Below are 20,508 nucleotides of genomic sequence, written 5' to 3'. Positions count from 1 at the left end.
TTCCTACTTCCCGACTCAATCTAAAATTTTAAAAAAAAAATCGCAAGGTTGAGTTTTGGATGCAAACTCTACCTTATGCCTTAAGGTAGCAAACTCTGCCTTATAACGTAGAGTTTGCTACCTTAAGGCAAACTCTGCGAAACTGCGTTATAAAGTAGGAAACTCTGCCTTAAGGGAGAGTTTTGCAGGTAAATTCTGCCTTGCGAATCTAAACTCCACCTTGCAATTTTTTTTTTTTTTTAATTTTGATTGAGCGGGGGTTTGAACCCGAAACCCATGAATTTTAGGCGAAGAGAAAAAATTAAATACTAACAATTTGAGGGGCAAAATTAAAAATCACCCCCAAATAAGGGCAATCATGCAAATTGCCCATTGTTTTTTTGGCTTTTGTTTTTCCAAGGAATCCCACCAGTCCTTTTCACATGTTCAACGCAAGATGGAGTCTACTTCAAGCCTCATTATAAAGGTATAGAGTAATATAAGGGTTAAAATTAGTAAAAGAAATGGGATATACAGAACTACAACTGCAAACAGATTGTTTACTTACAGTCAGGTTTATTAAAGAGGAGGACATACATTCTCATCATTTTTGTGCTATTATAAAAGAATATAAATTTTGTAAGAATCCGCCGATGCTTTACTTCCCATATTTGGAGGGAGGCAAACAACGGTGTTGTTACCTAGCAAATGAAGTGACAAGTATGCATAAGATTTGATAAATTGTGAAGCTGCTCTGAAGGATATGAAGTTTCTTTTCCTCTTCTAGTAGATTCCGTCCACGTAATTATGAAAGATTCTAAGAATTTATTTCATATTTTTCAACGTAGCAAAAAAAAATAAAAAAAATCAACACAAGATATTTACATTAATCGTGAACAATATAAAGTAAAGTCATAATAGAACAATCGTCCAACAACCTCACCAATCACGTCGGTAATTATCCTGTAAGAGGAGTTGCACCACTCATCATCGAGGATATATAAATGTTATCCCTATAGTTTTAGCCTTTCGTATTGGTCAGTAAAACTTATGATTTATAAAACATTAAAAAAGAAAAAGAGCATAAAAATCTAGAAGAGGGAGTATTTGCAAATTCAGCATGAAATAAAAATTAAACTTGTTCCTTTGAATTTAAGACGTTCCCAAGCTCGTAAAATTAAAGTGATTTAAGATAGTGGTTTTTCTTCCATTAGTCAATCCAATGGGAGATCACACGTTAAACTTCATTATTCTAATTACTTGAGTTACCATGGTTTTATCTTTCCCTAAACAATTTTAGAATCCGGGATCCTCTTTTCCCTAATTCACTTGCTTTTTTTGGTGTATTCTACTTGATTTAAACTAATAGTAAATTGACTAGCTGGATTTGAATCGTGTATTGAGACTAGAAAAAATATATAGTCCACTAGATTTGCCCGTAGCAGTAAACAAATAATTAGTCAACACGCAAACCAGACTACGAACTACTAATAGGTTTTGAACTCTTCCGAAATCATTTCTTATTGGAAAAAAAAAACAATGGAAAAGATAAATATAATTAAAAAATGAAAATGAAAATAGGCAGAAAGTGAGTAAAGAAAAACAATTTACACAACTTGTGTCTACACCAGTTCAACAATTACATAATGTCTTTAACTCTTTATATAAACTGGAATCATAATTAATTAATGTGCAATCTCATCTCATTTTTATAGATACTTAAGCAAAGTTGCCTGATTTTCTTGGTTAAAAAAATAGGTTAGTGATTTTCATAGTATTTAAATAAAGTTGAACGAATGATAGGTAAAGTATGGAACGTTCAGTATACCATCACTCAGTTCAAAAGTCCTTGGAGATACGTAACGCAACTACCAATATCCTTTATACCCAACAAGACGAGTGTACAGGTCCGTCGGGGGCTGAAAAAGAGATTGTTGAACCATCATTCTCTACTTCCAGGGTCAATCAATTGGTAATCCTCCAATTTCTTCTCGAATATTTTCAAAAAAAATAGCTTATGCCACTCGCTTGTCCTGGATTGACAAAAGAGGCTTCTTCTTAATAGTTTAATGACTTTAGTGGAATGTAGTGAAAGTTAATGACTTTTTAAAATTATAATGAACACTCTCCGACCCAAAGTATTTATCACGTTACGCTTCTTGAGAGTCAAATTGCATGAACTTTGACCAACATTTTAAGATGCATTTTTTCATCATTATAAAAAAGAAAGAACGGAAAAGGCTCAAATATGCTATCGAACTAAAAATATGCTATCGAACTATCGGAAATGGCTCATTTATGCCACTCGTCAATACTTTGGCTCATTTATGCCATCGAACTATTGGAAATGACTTATTTATGCCACTCATCAATAGTTTGGCTCATTTATGTCATCGTCGTTACCAAAATAACTCATTCATGCCAATTTTTCATCAACGCCGGTTTTATAATATCATATATGACAAGTGGCCTCCAACTAGATTATGGTTGTGGGTGGGTCGGGTGTATGGCCCAGATTTTTTATTAATTTGGATTTAAAATTGGGCTGGTTTAATTAAACGACGTAGACCTCCAATATTAAACCAACCCAATTTTAAATTCCAAATTAATAAAAAATCTGAGCCATACACCCAACCCACCCACAACCACAATCTAGTTGGAGGCCATGTGTCATATATGGTATTATAAAACCGGCGTTGATGAAAATTGGCATGGATGAGCCATTTTGATAACGACGATGGCATAAATAAGTCAAACTATTGATGAGTGGCTTAAATGAGTCATTTCCAGTAATTAGATGTATAAATGAGCCAAACTATTGACGAGTGGCATAAATGAGCCATTTTCGATAATTCGATGGCATATTTGAGTCTTTTCCGAAGAAATAATGCAACTTATAATACTTCTCATATAGCTTTTGAATATCTAAATTTTAATTTAAAAATATTAAGCTAAGCTAATCTAGCTCTGAAGATTACTCAAATTGATTCTCACGAAAGAATCATAGCAACTACTTTTGGTATGAAGGAAGTATAATTTAGTGTAAACACAAAATGTTAATTAATTTTTTTTGGGCGATTAAGGTACAATATCAATAAAACGAGGGTGGCAGAGGGCATGTGGAATAAATTGAGGTAAAAGAAGTCAACCATGTGATTTGATAATAGAATGTACCTATCGTGCACTGCCACATTGACTAAACCGACGTCGGCAGGATCTAACATGAGAGGCCGTGAGCAACCCAATTATAAGTGCATTATATCTCCCTGTTTGTCCGCCTGAAAATCAGATCTTTTAACGTGAGTTTTGTTATATTAGCCTTATGCATCAAGCAAAAATTAATCTCTTATGTCTCCTCACTACGGCACCTAAATTACTCTTCACTCTACCACTCCCTTTTGGCATTTTCATCTTAATGACCATTAAGACTTAGTAATAACGTGTTAACATATAATAGTATCCAAAACTACTTTAATGACTAAGAAAATTCTATTGGTGTAATTTAACATTGTTATAGTAGGTTGTTTGTTCTATTTTTTGAGTAACTGATTCCACACATGTGAACTATTTTAATTAAATTTTGTGTCAAATTATGTAAGGCACGATGTTGATTGTTTTCATCACTCTTAGCGGCATGGCCAGATCCACCTATTGGACAGTATATGGGTTCTTCGTTTTTTCTTTTTGGATTTTTCATTCGGTTTTCGATACTCGTTTTGAAGCACGATTAATTTGAGTTCACACCGATTTTTTTACCGTGGAGATAAAGCGATCTCTGTCAAATTGACTTATTCCCACTTAATGACCATTAAAATTTAGTAATGAGGTGTTACTATAATAGTATCCAAACGATTTTAAATAGGATCTAAATATATATACACATTGAATGTAGAAAAAATTATGGTATCATATTAATTTAACATCTTATAGTAGATTGTTTGCTTTATTTTGGAGCAAATGATTCCACATACTATAAATATATGTAAGCTCTTTAATTAATTTTGAGTTCTAATTTTATGTAAGGCACAATGTTAACCATTTGCATCACTCTTTATGATTTTCGGTATTGGCTCTGAGGCTCAGTAATCTGGATCCGCGCCGGAAAATTTTAATGTGGGGTAAAATGATCTCTATGAAAGATGATTTTATCCCCGTGACTCTGAAATCTCTAGCCCGATTGTTTGGATCTCTTCAAATTTAAAAAGTTTTTCAGGAAAAATAGTTCTAGGTACAAAAGGCTCTTGTTCATGGGCATAACGTCCTTCGTGCATGAATTACTATATGTATAAATATAAGATAGTCGATTTAGACCTTTTCAAACAATGTTACATTTAATTATTCCACTAGCTAGTTATAAAGGTCAAGCTTGCTCCTTGGAGTTCGCATGAGATTTATAGCTATGTGTCAATAGGATCTAGAGCTTTGCACTAAACAAATACTAACAATTTGCATCTAATTAATTCTGGCACAAGCAGAGAAAAATCCCTCCCTTAAACTAAGGAATATTTTATCACATAACCATCAACTTAAAATGATATATGACCCCTTTATTTCCCTCTCTTAGCCTTCACTTTTAAAATCGTATTGAAGACATCGATCCCATACTTCAACTTGACTCAGAAAAATGGCATCCATTTTCCTCAAATTCACTGCCATTCTCTGTTTCATTTTCCCCTTTCTCCTTATATCATCAACGTCGAAAGCTGATCAAAACTCTGCTTTTCTCTACGACGATGAATCTGAAGACATCAATGACGATGAATATTACACTCTTGACACTCCGTTTTCTAATTTGAGGACCAAGTACCCCATAACCAAAATCAGGAAGGGAGCGAGCTGTGACGCGAAAAGCAACAATATTTGCGATGGGGTGTCGGCGAATAATGGGACGAGCATGCTTTATTGCTGCAAGAAGCATTGTCGAAATATACTTGGTGACATGAATAATTGTGGACAATGTCAGAAGAAATGTAAGTTCGGACAACGTTGTTGTGGTGGTGTTTGTACTGATGTGGTCTATAATCCTCTGCATTGCGGAAAATGTAACAAAGCTTGCTTGCCTGGGGTTAAATGTGATTTTGGATATTGCGGTTATGCTTAATTAGGAATACTATATATTATTCAAAATAAGTATCACGGGTTGGGTTCATATAGTACTATATATCATTACTATTGAGGTTTTTGTTTTTTGTTGTCCTGTTTTTGTTGCTTTTTTTGCATATAGGAGGAGGACAAGTTTTTGTACGTAACATTCAACTAAGCTCCATTTGATACAGAGATATGTAGGGGGAGAATACTGTTGTCATTAATAAAACTATGTGATCTTGTTCTTGGTATTTTGTTTGTCTATTATTAAGAAGTAGCAATCTTTTGGTGCAACAATATAATCAATGGCAGTCGGATAAAATTCACAATAGCCACTTTTCAACGTATTGTAATAGATAAATGGTCATTGTTATGGAATTTCAAATTTCACGTATGAAACTCGAGGACATTATCAAGGACTTTTACTTGTAAAATTGTTTCACACTCCATGACAGTGACTATATTTCAATTACAAGGCCGCACTATTATTACTTGACAGTCAATAAACCCGACAAAGTAATGTGTCATTACTCATTAACGCTGAAATACCAAGTCTGGTCCAAAGGTTAATCCATGATTCAGAGTTAACATTAGTTTTAGAATGAATATGATTTTATTATATGCATGCTTCACGCAGAAAATAATTATTTCAATTGCACCCACACCAGCTTAATAAAAACATCTTATGAGTTAGATCTCCGGCTGCATTGCTAAAATAAAATGCTAAAATAAAATGACTAGGATAACTTGTGTCGACCGAGAGAAGGCAAATGCATGCTTGTTAAGAACGCAGTTAGTACTAATTAAGCTTTAATCACTATTCTTAATTTCTATAAAGTATCATTAATCGGACTGGTGGGTCAGTTATTAGGTATGAAATCATTCTCTTAACCAAGCCTACATATTTTAGAACGTGCAAAAGACGGATTTTCCTCGAGGATTCAGAATACATGCAACAGTACAGTCAGGATACAGAATTAAGGAACGCAGTGGTCAAATATGTTATATTAAATAAATAAGTACTAATAAACAATTAGCTAGTGCATATATATATTATAGATAATTAGTTAAACTTTCATTGACATCTCAATAACTTAATGACTAAATGAATCGTAAAACATAGATCTTCTAAATAGGAATAAAAATCAAGAAAAAATTATTTTACTCTTACCTCATGATCTACTCTTTTTTGTTATTTCTAATTTCACAAGCTCTTTGATATCTGCTTCAAGGTATGTAGGATCTTTGATATTTGACTACTATACAGTTTTAGACAAGCAAGTATTATATTTCAAAATGTAGGATCTTTGATGTTTTACTATATAGTTTTAGATACACAAGGATTATGTTTCAAATGATATTAGCTACACTTACATATATGGGGAATGATCGTCACAACTTATCAATTAAGGAGAATAAGTTAGGCTATTGTGCAGGTCTTAACGAATTATCAAAGAATTCCATCGTGTAACTTATAAGAAATCAATTTGGAAACTCCATCATCATGACAAAAGTATGGTTCTCGATACTCGATAGCCTACTTTAATTCCAATTTCACATAGTAATTCAAAACGTAACACAGCACAGAGTGAAAATGGATAAACATAATTATCTACAATATGAATAGAGAAAAATATAGAGTATTTTGTTATCCTCTATAGCGAACACCTCTTTTTTTCTTCCTTCTATGCTTGCTCTTTTTTCCTTGTATGAACATAATCATTACAATTTGAATAGAAAAAATATAGTAGTACAATATTTGTTATCCTCTACAGCGACCACCTTTTTATTTCTTCCTTTTATGCCTTGCTTTTTTCCCAAGTATTTTACTCCCTCCGTTCACATCCCTTAAGAAATAATAAACGAAGTGTCTAATTTATCAATGTATCCATATTAATTGGGTGCATATTTTTATTGGATTTGAAAAATGATTTGCAGTGAGTATTTAATACTATGAGTAAAATAAGAAAAAATAAATTATCTTGTCTTGGTATCTTTAAAAGTGACAAGTAAAAGTGAAAAATCTATTTTTGGAATCTTTGGACAAGTAAAAGTGAACGGAGGGAGTATATTGTCAATATGCCGTCATATGCTAGTGATTGAATAGCTTTCGTGTTTCTTTGCATTATCCTTTTCTTTCTTTGTGAGTTCCCGGAAATTTGCCAAACAATTGATTACACATTTAAGCCAAGGCGGTCTTCCTATTATTGGCACCGTTTTAGATCTATTCAATTTTATATAAATAAAATCAAGCTTCAGCAAATGCCTTCCTTTTCAATTATCTAATCACTCGACGTTTATTCTCAATTTTCGATTCACACAATCTACTTTTTGCTTTGGTATCAAGCTCCTGGAACAATACGGCACTATTCATTAACAGTTTAAGTTAATAATTAATATATATCCTAAGTTTAAGAAATTATTACATCATGAAGTTACCTTTAAGAGTTACAATTGGTAACTTAACTTATTTTCAAGATTACAGATTCATATTTTAAGGAAGCTTACTTGTAATTATCCTTTGAATAACTTGAGAGCGTAAAAAATATGTTATATTGAAGGTGTATATAACTTAAATTTTTTTTTTTTTTTTGGAAACTCCAGGAAAACCCGCAGCCGCTACCCGTTGGGTGCGCTGCGGGTAAACCCCCGTGTGGAATAGCACACAAATCCCACGGGGAATGTAAACCGCACTTAAAGGTGCCAAGCATGCGATGCGAGCTCGGCCCGAGAAGGCATTGGGGGGGGGGGGGGGGGGGGGGGGGGGGGTTCGAACCCGCGACCTCCCTTAGGGAAGCCTCCTCTCAAACCAACTCAGCCACACCCGAAGGTGCATATAACTTAAATTTATTCATAAGAAGTTTAAAGAGTTGATAAAGTGCGGTTAAATTGACCTGAACACTTACATTACAACCGAAACAAATTCCCGAAAAGTCCAAACAACCGATCCACCAAAAAGAATACTTAGAAAATAAAGAATTACTTATAACGATAGCTCTTAAATTTTGATTAAGCCAGCAAGTTATCCCTCTTATTAGTGTTAAAGTGTAGAGATAACCAACCTTATACCTATAGGCTTCACTAAATGCTAAGCTGCGTTGCATATCTTTCATGGAATTTTACATATTTTACGGCTGAGATGGAAGTATTTAAACATCTTTAAGAATATTTGATTTTCTCCTTTTAAAAAGAACTTTTGAGGAGAAACAATAACCTAATCAGCAAATTCAAAGTGTCAAGAAACTTTTTTTATTAGGAGATCACTATCAGAAGTTTCCCTTTATAGTAGAGAAGAGAAGGAAGCGAACTTACAGCAATCATATACATCATACTTTTTTCCTTTGTCCTTTCATAGTCATTTTCATTCTTCTTTTTTTTCTCCACTATTTAAAGGAATTCAAGAATATATATATATATATATATATATATATATATATATATATATATATATATATATATATATATATATATACTATACATAAGGGACAACAAGGGGTATTTGTAGTCCTCATAAAAGTTTCCGACTTAATGTCAAACTTTTCAAATAATTACTTAGGTCCCCAATTTAATTTTTAAAGTCAAATTTAATTTTTAATTTTATTGTCTACTTTTCATTACTTTACTACTATATATAAGGGAGAATACCCATTTTCTGTAGTCTTCACGTAAAAAAATTTGACTCTTTTTACCCCTAATTAAAATTTTAATGGCTTTTGTGAATCTTCACACATTTTGGTAAATTTTTAGAACTTTAAGGACTTTTTTCATGCCTCCTAAAAATGACGATATTATGAAAAAGGTTATAGAGGCCCCACAAAGCATACTCATACATATTAAATCTTTTATGTAAAAATATTATTAAACTTGTTTCAAATTATGTTTTTCCTTAAGAGTTATTATAGACACATAAAGAGTTTTCATGTCTTCAATTCTATCTTAATATAGGCTTAATTATTGAATTAAAATATTATTCTTATAATACTATTTATTACTATATTTATTAATGTTATTTATCATTTGCTATTTTAATTTTTTATTCATCCATTTAGTAATTTCTTTTTAATTTTCTCCTACAATCTTATGCCGTACACGCTGACGAACATAAGTAATTTATAAGGATTTTACTTAAGTTTGGATTAAGTTTTAAATTAAGAAAATAAATATAAATAACTTATATCATTGTTAAATACTTCAAAAATGTAAATTACAATCCCTCCGTCTCAATCCTAAAATTGAATTCTGAAGTACGGTAGTTAATTAATAAATTTTACGTGCGCACACTATTTACATAAAATTGTGCACACTATTTATATAAAATTTATTTACTATATTAAAAGAGTAACTATAAAAATATTATTTTTATATATTTTGAAAATGTTTGTAAAAATAATGTAGTCAAATAAAATACAATTGGTTTTCAAACAGTAATAATACTAGACAATTGCAAAAATTATATTTTTTACTTTTTTCTTAAATATTAAAATATTTTACAAAATATCGGATAATCAATATTTTATATAGTTCAGGATAAAATAGTTACGTTTAACATGAAAAAGTTATTACAATGTACATTTCATAAAATGGTTTATTAAATTAAGAAAAGGTAAAAAAAAATGTCATTTTTTAATATGCATCTTTTGGAAGGTAAAAGAAAGCTTAAAGTCAGAACAATTAATTCTATTGACTTGTCAGTATTTTTTTGTGATTTAATTTGAAAGAATATCAAGGCTTTTAATTATTTATATTTATTTGTAAGTTAACTTTATTGATTTCATCATGCTACTGTAATATCTTTGATAAAAAAATAAGTTAGCCAATATGAATTCAATTCAAAGAAACAAATGAAATTAATTTAACATATGCAAACTCAATTTGGATCACCAAAGACGTTGATCTCAAAAAGTTTAAGTAAATTGAAAATTAGAAGTGCTTTCAAATGTTTGATTTTTTCCTTTAAATCTAATATATAAACTAAGAAAAATACTTCCCTTTATTTTTCAGGTACATTTTTGTACTTTAATATTTTAGAAGTCTTTTAAAGTATCAGATTGATGTTACAAAAACAAAGTAGCAAAAGGAGAAAAAAATTTAAAAGATATCTACAAATTAAAATTTTAACGTCAGCCCGGGCCAATTGACACTAGTGTGTGTGTGTGTGTGTATATATACTAGCAAACTATGCCCGTGCGATGCACGGGGGACCAACATGATTAATTTGGTTGCTCACTTTAGTTAGTCTTTATTGTTTGTATATTTTGCAAAGTATGCCGCAATTTTCCTTAGTGAGTCTCCATATTTTGTTTCTTTTCCTCTTATTTTCCCCCTTAATTTCTCAATTGTTGTTAAAGTTTATCTTATTTTAGTTATGTCCGCCTCTTTTTATATTTAGTAAGTTGACAATTCAAATATCCTACATGTCAAGTTTATAATCACAAGATCCAAAGGATATTTTATTATATTATACACACTTTTAATTTAGAACCATAAGATTCAAAGTCTATCTTTATTTCTTAAAATTTCGTGTCTAGTCAAACTTAGACACTTAAATTGAGACAGAGGGAGTATATGCCAAATGAAGGAAACGAAAGGACAATTGAGATACTGCGTTAGATCTAATTAACAAAGAAATTTGCAGAATAAACTCACCAAAATTAATAATAAAACTCTAACTTAAACAGAAAAAATTAAAAGAAAATCTCAAATTCAGAGTACCAACTATATGAACCACCAAGCAGCCCGAAGAAAAATCAGATCGAGCGAGTGAAGACCGGAGACGTAGAATAAAGGCTGAGAGACCACCGGAATAGAGAAGAAGAAAGGCATTCCTCACTTTAGTTAGTCTTTATAATTTGTATATTTTGCAAAGGATACTGCGATTCTCCTTAGTGAATCTCCATATTTTGTTTCTTTTCCTCTTATTTTTCCCCTTAATTTCTCAATTGTTGTTAAAATTTATCTTATTTTGGTTATGTCCGCCTCTTTTTATATTTAATAAGTTGACAATTCAAATATCCTACATGTCAAGTTTATAATCACAAGATTCAAAGAATATTTTATTATATTATACACATTTTTAATTTAGGACCACAAGATTCAAAAGTCTACCTTTATTTCTTAAACTCCGTGTCTAGTTAAACTCAGACACTTAAATTGAGACAAAGGGACTATATGCCAAATGAAGGAAATGAAAGAACAATTGAGATACCGCGGACAGTTGGGAACTTAAAAGGTAAACACACAAGAGGTAGAATTAATGTTAAACTTCTGAAATGTACACATGTTAGTTCCTGCTTAGAGTACAATTTCATATGCTTTCTATAATAGAGTAATAAAATGAAGTGTAAAAGTAAAGAAATATGATAACGTAAAAGTGGAATACGCGTGTACAGAGAATAGGTGGCAAACCAAGTACCCCTCCATCCCAAAAAGATTTTATTAACTTGACTTGGCACAGAGTTTAAGAAATAAAGGATGACTTTTGAAATGTGTGATCGAAAACAAGCCTTAGATATTTGTGTGACTGTAAATCATCTCATAAAGTTAAATTGTTTCTAAATATAGAAAGGTGCCAATCATTTTGGGACAGATTGCAAAGGAAAGGAAGACAATCTTTTTGGGACGGAGGGAGTAGTAGTACTTGTTAAATGAAGTGGACCCACAACTGGAAAAAAAAAAAGAGGAAAGAAACCAAGTACAATTGATATAAGTCCAAATTTAGTGTACAACTCAGACAACTTTTTGTACAATTTGTTATTCTTTGTGTTCGTCACTCTTGGATATTAGAAAAGAAAAGTATTCAGCAAGAACAAACCAAAAATGAACAAGTAAAAGTGCACAGAGGAAATAAATGTGTTGGAGAATTAAAATTGAAGTGCATATGCGTATATATACATGAGAAGAGAATAAATATTTATGTCCACGTGGGATAAAAAAGTAGTTGGTTAAAGTGTACAATTTATATAGCTTTTGGTACAAGCATTCATTGTTGTGTTAGTCCCTCTTGGACACTTATATATAATACTAGCAATATATGCCTGTGCGATGCACGGGCCGAGCATGTTTATTCATTTTAATTAGCCAGTCTTTATGGTTTGTATTTTGAAAATAACTTTTAAAAAAATATTCTAATTGTTATTACATATAGCAACATATACAAAATATATTTTATGTACCATCACTTTAGTTATAGAAAATGGAGTTTAAAAATTAAAACCATACAACGGAATTAAGTCTTTGAGATGCAAAGAGTCCGACTTTTTTCTCATTGTCATGGCAATGAAAGTTGTTCATCGATGTAAAAAAGAAAATTAGTAAGAATATGAGGGAAAATTAATATTTAGATTTTAGATTTTTTCTTTTAAATTCTTTAATATCTTATACGTATACCGACAGGTTGATATCCGTCTCAATTAACTAATTGTTCAGATCCAAACATAAGAACCATTGTTGTATATATTGGATTTTTTTAAAGCAAATTTAATAAAATATTTTTATTAAATTAATTAAAAAACATATTATAATTTTTAATATTAACAATTATAGATAAAAAGAATTGTTACAAAGAAATCAAAATTTGAAAGATATATGTTATATCGTAAATCACCAAATTTTAATTCCGAAATGAAAATATAAAGTAATACATTTTATAAATGTAAAGAAACAATAATCAGAGAATGCAAAGGAGAGTAAAATAAGCAAAGTATTGACAAAGAAGGAAAACGGGGATAAAAGTCACTCTCTTCCTTCACTTTTACTTGTCCATGTTGACAAATCAGGAGAAAGAAATTTTTCTTCTTCTAATTTTACCCTTCACATTAATTACTCATTTTCAAATCATTTTCTAAGGCTATTGAGACTATACACCAATAAATATGGATATTATGATAAAATATATACTTCATTTATTAATTCTTAAAGAACGTGAAAAGTCAAAAGTAGACAAGTAAAAGTGCACGGAGGGAATAAATATGTGTAGGAGAATTAAAATTGAAGTGTATATGTGTATAAATGAGAAAAGAATAAATACTCAGTACTATGACATATGTCCAAGTGGGATAAAAAAGTAGTTGGTTAAAGTGTACAATGTATATAACTTTTGGTATAAATTTGCATTGCTATTGTTCGTCATCTCTTCACGTTTAAAGTATTGACAAAGAAGGAAAACGGGGGTAAAAGTCACTCCCTCCGTTCACTTTTACTTGTCCATGTTAACATCTCGAGAGAAAGAAATTTTTGTTCTTATTATTAATTTAATTTTTGTTCTTATTATTAATTTTACCCTCACATTAATTACTCATTTTCAAATCATTTTTCAAGGCTATTGAGACTTACACCAATAAATATGAACATTATGGTAAAATATATACTCCCTCCGTCCCATATTACTTGTCACTTTCCCTTTGCAAGTCCCTTAAGAAATCATAACTAAAAGATATATTTTACTATCTTACCCCTATCTCTTTCCAATAAATACATTCTAATCAAAATTGACTATTTTTAAGAACATTTATTACTAAGGGTAAGATAGGAAATATTTAATTAATTTTATCTTAATTTTGTAAATGAACAAGTAATTTGGACATATATTTTTAGTAATGTGGTCAAGTAATATGGGACAGAGAGGGTAAGATGGGAAAGATTTAATTAATTTTATTTTGGTTTCGTAAATGAACAAGTAATTTGGACACATATTTTTAGTAATGTGGCCAAATAATATGGGATGGAGGGAGTACTTCATTTATTAATTTTTAAAGAACATGAAAAGTCAAAAGTAAATAAGTAAAAGTGCACAGAGGAAATAAATATGCGTCGGAGAATTAAAAGTGAAGTGCATACGTGTATACATGAGAAAAAATAAATATTCAGTACTATAAATAAATATTCAGTACTATGACACATGTCCGCTGTCATACCCTATTTTAACCGGGGTCAAAATAGTTTACAACATCCGAGTAATTTCGGGGTTATTTAAAGTTAAGAGTCGCCACCTAATTATTTATGGTGAATTAGGGCACCTAAGATAATTAAAATAATTATCTAAAGTTGATTTTATTTTAAAGTCTACGAAACCAAAAGATCTGAGTAAGGGTTCAACTAACCTAGAGGGAAGGTATTAGGCACCCTCTAAGTTCCATTAATAATGGTTAATCCGACCGGACTCAAATTTAATTAGGCTAAGTGTAAATATAGTATTCTAAGTGTTTGGAAAATAACTTATAAATATTGCTAAAGTTTTAAAGTAAAATATAGTGATGTAATAATGTTATAAAAAAAAATAAGACTCGCACAATATAATAATTTGTATGAAAAAGACTTCAAGTATTATTGAAGGTGAACTTGAAGATGTAATGGTTTTCATGTAGGCAATAAGTTTAGCGAATTTGAAACTTTAGATAAAATTATATTACTATGACAACGCCAACCAAAATCCAGTTTTAATTTAAATATGATTCAAAGGACATGAGTTTCCCTTTTGTTGACTTTATTTGATTATATTAGACTAAAAGTATGCATAGTGGAATAAATCTTAAAATAATATAAAGTATACTCGGATTAGTATTTATATGTTAGTGACGTCTTGAAAGTTTTTAAGATAATTTGGTTCCAAATAGGTAATCATGCTACTTTGAAAATCCATTATTCTAACATAGATAAATATTGTGAGTATTATAAATAACTTGACATAAAAGAAGAAAGATGAGATTTATGGAATTAATTATTAGTTTCCTTAAGTTAACTACCCATTATTAAACTAAATCCCACTAATTTGCTAAAGTTCATCCAAATTAACAAGCAAAAATATTAGTCACACAATATATGTTAATACACATAAAAATAAAAGTAGAGGGATAGATATAATGTAAATGGGCTTGGCCCATTTGGGACTGCAGCTGCTGCCTATTGGGCTTAGCCCAGATTTTTCTCTTCTATTTGGCTGCGGGCAGGATTGATTCGAGAAGACAGATTGCGTTGGGCTTTTAGCCCAACACCGAATATGGGAAAAGCGAGTCCCTCGGACTCGTATGCGGAGATCATGCATAAAATAAAAGGAAAAGGATTAGTATATAATCGATAATAAGACTAAATGTATATAATGTAAAAAATAGACCAGTGAACTGGGCGTGTACCATGTATATTCAAATAGATTCGTTATCTAAACAGTGTCAACATTTAGCAATTAGGCAGAAAGGGGAAGTGTCAACATTAGGCTTTATATCCAGGTCACAGAACACAAAAGCAGTGGAATGAAAGAAAGAATTTAGAAAAAAAGGAAAAGCAAAAGAAGAAAGCAGCAAGCATAGGAGATCCTTACGAGCATAACAATGATTTCAAACAGCATGTTTTTCAGTTCAAAAGTGGACCGAAAATAGCTCAAATAACGTGATATAAACCAACAAAATACAACGTTCAGGCAACCTCAAACGGCAGCAGCTAAAGAGCTTCAAAGCTACCTAAATTGGGCTCAAAACTACAACAAATATCGGATAATACAACAACCAAGGTGCAGCCCTTCTAAGAACCCTATATGGCAGTCATAAGGCTTAAAAATGCAGCCGAACATCCAGTGGCAGATCAAACATAACAGCAGTTTTGAAGTCCCAGATACAGCCCAGATGGCATCTCAATGTTCATAGCAGTTTACTCAAAAAAAAAAAAAAATCAACAGTCCCTAGCGACAGTTTCAGATACAGATGCAGCAAGCTTACCAAATTCAGCACCTGTCTTTTTTAATTCAGCAACACTCCAAGAAAAAGAAAACAAATGTGACAGCCATTTACTTTAAAATGCCACAGCACTTCAACTCAAATGTGAGCAGCCATAGGCTTACAATGCAGTGATAATATTAGCAAAAGTGAGCAGCTTGCAAGTAATACAACAACTCACCACAAGGTGCAACATAAAAGTGCCACAGCCAACGGCTAAGTATAGCAACCGACAATTCGTAAAGGCAGACATGACAATGGGCATTAAAGCAACAGCATAGGGAATCCTACGAGCATGACCACGTTTCCTAACAACCGACATAACAGCCCAGCAGACTAAAGCACTCCTAAATTTGATTAGCTAATTTGTGCTCGAACTTAAATATATATAAAACTGAGCTAAGAAACTGACCGAAAGTATGAAATAGCGCTAGAACCACAACCGAAAATGAAAACGCTGAAGACCACATTAAAACAGAAACTGAAAATATATAAAAAAGGGAAAGGCATTGAATCATGGATCAAAATTTGAGAGAAAAGGAAAAGATGGATTGCAAACTTTGTATCGACAATTAAAACACACACTTGGCATGGCAAATTTAGGAATCTGAGCACATGACGGAGCAGTAAACAGCTATCCAAAACAGTGACAAGGATCAATCGCAGGATCACGCCTAACAGACTTGAACTTCAATAACTGCATGTCAAGGTTATTCGACACCTAGGATTTAAGTAACAACCGCTCGCGAAAACACCGAACTAATGAAACACAAGATTGATTTATACGCTAAACTCTTACAATAACCAAGGTAGAATTAAACTACCCATGAAATCGACCAGCTACTTCTCGACCTAACACAAGCTAAAACAGAACCAGCAGGTAGACATGACAAAGCAAACAAACTGAAAGCATCGAGTAATCCCTATTAATTTATAACCAACTGAATCTCCAAGCAAACAAAACAAACTTGACCTTATGCGAGAAAACATTCTTGTGCTTCAAGTAAATTTATCAATCGACAGACTAATAACTTTATGGGCTGATAAGGGATCGATAATTTCCATTATTCTAAGCCTAATAGAAGACTAGTAAGGAATCAATAACTTCACTTTAATCAAGTCATAGATGATCAAAGCCAACTAAAACTGAGCAAAGGCCAACACTGAGCAAAATCAAGTGTCAATAGGCTTCAGAAGTCATTTTAGTCTAAAGAAAAACTTATACCAGTCAGGACACACCAACTAACATAACAGGCACGAGCAGAAGCAGACAAACATACACTTAACGAAGGCAAGCATACGGAATCATATACAAGGTAATGCGGCACACAACTTACAGATTTCATCAACAAAACTTCAAACACTTTTATAAGACTTTAGCAGAGCACTCGTACAAATTCATAGATGCTAACAACATTCAAATCTTATTATGAACATTACCCTAGTCGACTTGTCCGACCAAATGACATAAAGAACATGCATAATCACTACTTAACTACCCGCGAAACCCCTTCAATTACACTAGCTTTGTATACTGCCTAAATTAATGAAATTACTGCTAAATCAATTTACACAAAACTCATGAACAAACTAAACTACTAAAGTGAAAATAAACTAAGACGAAGAAGAAATTACCTTTTGCGGTACAGTGAACGGGGCGTCGAGGGTCTCGAATCTCACCCGAATAGATTTAAACTCCAGATCGAAACAGATCGAAAATTTTCGTGTGAGGAATGTTTTGGGACAGATAAAAAATTATCGAATGGTATCCAACCTAAAGTAAAACTCTCTGCCTTCGGCTGAGTGTTTAGGGCTGTATATATAGATGTCAAAATTAGGGTTTTGGATCTGAAATTTTGAGCGGGATTTGAAGTGAAAATAACCGTTTGAAAACCCGAATCAAATCTTTAAAGTTGATCTTCTTTTCAGAAATTTCAGAAGTATTTTTGGTCCTTTATGTTGACCACATCGTTGAAGAGAACGAGGGGGATATTGCACGAAAATGGGGTAAGCAAAAGTCTGTGATGGTGGAAAGGGATTTGTTTCTTTGCTGGAAATGGAGAGGGGAACTGAGGGAGACGACAGAAAGGGAGAGCAGGGGACAGAGAAAGAACGAGAGGGAGAGACGGCTGAGAGGAGAAAGAGAGAGAGATTATTGTTCATTAGGTTTTTTTTAGGATAAGGATTGGGCCGGGTCGGGTGATTAAATGGGCTGGTCTGTGTTGGTCCGAAAATGTGGGCTGGTCCGTTTGGGCTCAATTTCGACGAATTGGGTTGCAAATCATGAATCTCTTCCTCTCTCGTTTTAATTACCCCGGGCTTCTAATTTAATGACTAGTAACTAATACAATATATATTACGCGAAGACAAATAATAATTAGTATGTAAAAGATTTAATAAAGTAAAAATTAATTTAACGAGTACAAATTCTAAAATGAAATGATGACGAACCATTTAAAATTGTGATCAAGTAATGAAAGTAAATAGTAGTAAAAAATAAAAATAGTGGCGAAAATAAAATATTTAGCTCATTAATAAATTTAGCAGTTCCAGGAAATAAATTAGAATAAAGGAGGGACAAAATTGGGTGTCAACATCCGCATGGGATAAAAAAAGTAGTTTAGTAATGTGGCAGTAATATGAGACGGAGGGAGAACTTCATTTATTAATTCTTAAAGAACTTGAAAAGTCAAAAGTGAACAAGTAAAAGTGCACAGAGGAAATAAATGTGTCGGATAATTACAATTGAAGTGCATAGGTGTATACATGAGAAGAGAATAAATATTCAGTACTATGACATATGTCCGCGTGGGATTAAAAAGTAGTTGGTTAAAGTGTACAAGTTATATAGCTTTTGGTACAAGTATTCATTGCTATGTTAATCCTCTTGGACACTTATATATAATAGAAAAGAAATATCTTCTATATTATTTTAAAAGCATTAATATAAATGTTGATTGACCAAAATAACCTTTAAATATTGAACGACTTTTATGAGATGGGCTATTAGTCCTATTACTGCGTTAGTCAATGAAGATTAGGAATGTTATCCTAAGAAGAAAAAAATGGAGAGAAAATTAAATATGCTACTTTGAATAACAATGAACAAAGTATTAAGATGTAGCTTAGTGTTCCCGTCGAACATAGATGGTAAAATTAAAAATGGTAAAAGCCAAAAAGATGTGTTTAATATAAAAATTATTTGATTTAAACCGTAAATATTTAAAAAAATCAATATTGAAAATTTTATGTAAGGTAAAATTATAATTGATTTTATAATACTAAATATTAGGTTTTCCTATACATAGTTCGAATAAGGAAAGATAATAATCAAAATTTTAGTTGATTTTGAAATCCAAAATATTTATAAAAAATAAAAAAAAAAAAAAACGATTTCATCTAATATAAAATATATTTTTAAAGGTTAAAAAAACTCCATTACGAACTTACCTCGCGTTTTAGATTTTAGTAAATTGATCTCCTTTTTCTTTTTTACTTGAATTGTATTCCCAACTTAATTTGATATGGAAGCTAAACACTTTTATATAAGCAAGTCATCGTTCCACATTCTTCATCGTAAACTTTTTAAGAAGTATTAAGTTTAAACTTTATATTGCTTCAGAAAGAAGATAACAAAATTTGGCAAACTTCTCGAAAGGTATTATTTCTTTTCATTATTATAATTTTTATTTTCAACTTTATTATTTGTGTTTAGAGATCACTGTTACAACTTATAATCAACCGTGTTGTTGTGCTTTAGCTTAGAATTTTGATATTTTATTATTTCGTAGGGTAAAAATCAACTCATGCGTACAAGTTTTTGGTAGTGAGACTTATTACATGTCCTAGACACAATGCATGCAAAAGAAAAATATAATTGTAATGTGTTTAATTTTCTAAGTTCATGCATGCAGTGAGAGATTAATTAGATTTAATGACAACTTCTAATCGAAATAAGTTGATCAATGGTTGTAGAGGATAGACAGTCGAACGTAAGCAGTATGTCCCCAATTTTAAACAACTTTTTTGGATTTTAAGGCAAAGCATTACCTACCGCCAAATTTAGATAGTTATTTGAATTGATATAAGAAATTTAATATTGAGTAATATAATAATGATTTTTAGTATATAATGAAAAAAAATACAATATCTGGTCACTAGCTTAATTCCTAATAATGAATTATTTTAATCCTAACATATTTTTCACATAGGCAAATACATAAATTATATATACCAAAAACAACATTTTATTGGAAAGTATTAAATAGATATGATAAAATAATATTTTTATACCTCATAAAATAAATTATATAATTCAACTAACATTACTTAACATTTATGATTGATAGGGAATAACGTGCAGGGCACGTTCATAGAAGCTAGAAATATTATTTTAAAAGCATGAATATAAATATTAATTGATCAAAATATCCTTAAAATATTGAACGACTTTTATATCCTTAATAAGTTCTAATCTTATTTTGAACATACTTCTTTAATCTAATACCAATAAGAACGTTACGAATATTTTTATTAGACTTAATCCTATTACAATTAAGATAGACAATACCTAATTAAGGTCCAAAACGTCTTACTATAGAGCATATTTCCATAAATGCTACTAGATGGAAAAAGACTTTATTATTCCCTCTGATCAAATATTTGATAGTCTTTCTATTGTAAGATATATATTTATATTTAATTGGATGAAGAAAATATGTAAATTGGTAATCCTTTTACC

The 20,508-nt window shown here is 31.2% G+C and overlaps 1 protein-coding gene across 1 annotated transcript; it reads left to right on the top strand.

The window, feature by feature from the left end:
• The first annotated feature begins 4,550 nt into the window (after positions 1 to 4,550).
• On the top strand, positions 4,551 to 5,297 carry LOC132037444 (protein GRIM REAPER). The gene has a single exon (XM_059427968.1). The coding sequence runs from the start codon at positions 4,604 to 4,606 to the stop codon at positions 5,078 to 5,080; it is 477 nt and encodes a 158-aa protein (XP_059283951.1). The 5' UTR covers positions 4,551 to 4,603; the 3' UTR covers positions 5,081 to 5,297.
• The last annotated feature ends 15,211 nt before the right edge of the window (positions 5,298 to 20,508 follow it).

The sequence above is a fragment of the Lycium ferocissimum genome, chromosome 11 (assembly GCF_029784015.1).
Source record: "Lycium ferocissimum isolate CSIRO_LF1 chromosome 11, AGI_CSIRO_Lferr_CH_V1, whole genome shotgun sequence".
NCBI classification, from domain to species: domain Eukaryota; kingdom Viridiplantae; phylum Streptophyta; class Magnoliopsida; order Solanales; family Solanaceae; genus Lycium; species Lycium ferocissimum.
The sequence above is the reverse complement of the archived record's forward strand: the minus strand, read 5'-3'. Positions and strand labels throughout refer to the sequence as shown.

Coding starts and splice junctions, on each gene's coding strand:
- LOC132037444 (XM_059427968.1), top strand. CDS start 4,604: ATGGCATCCATTTTCCTCAAATTCACTGCCATTCTCTGTTTCATTTTC.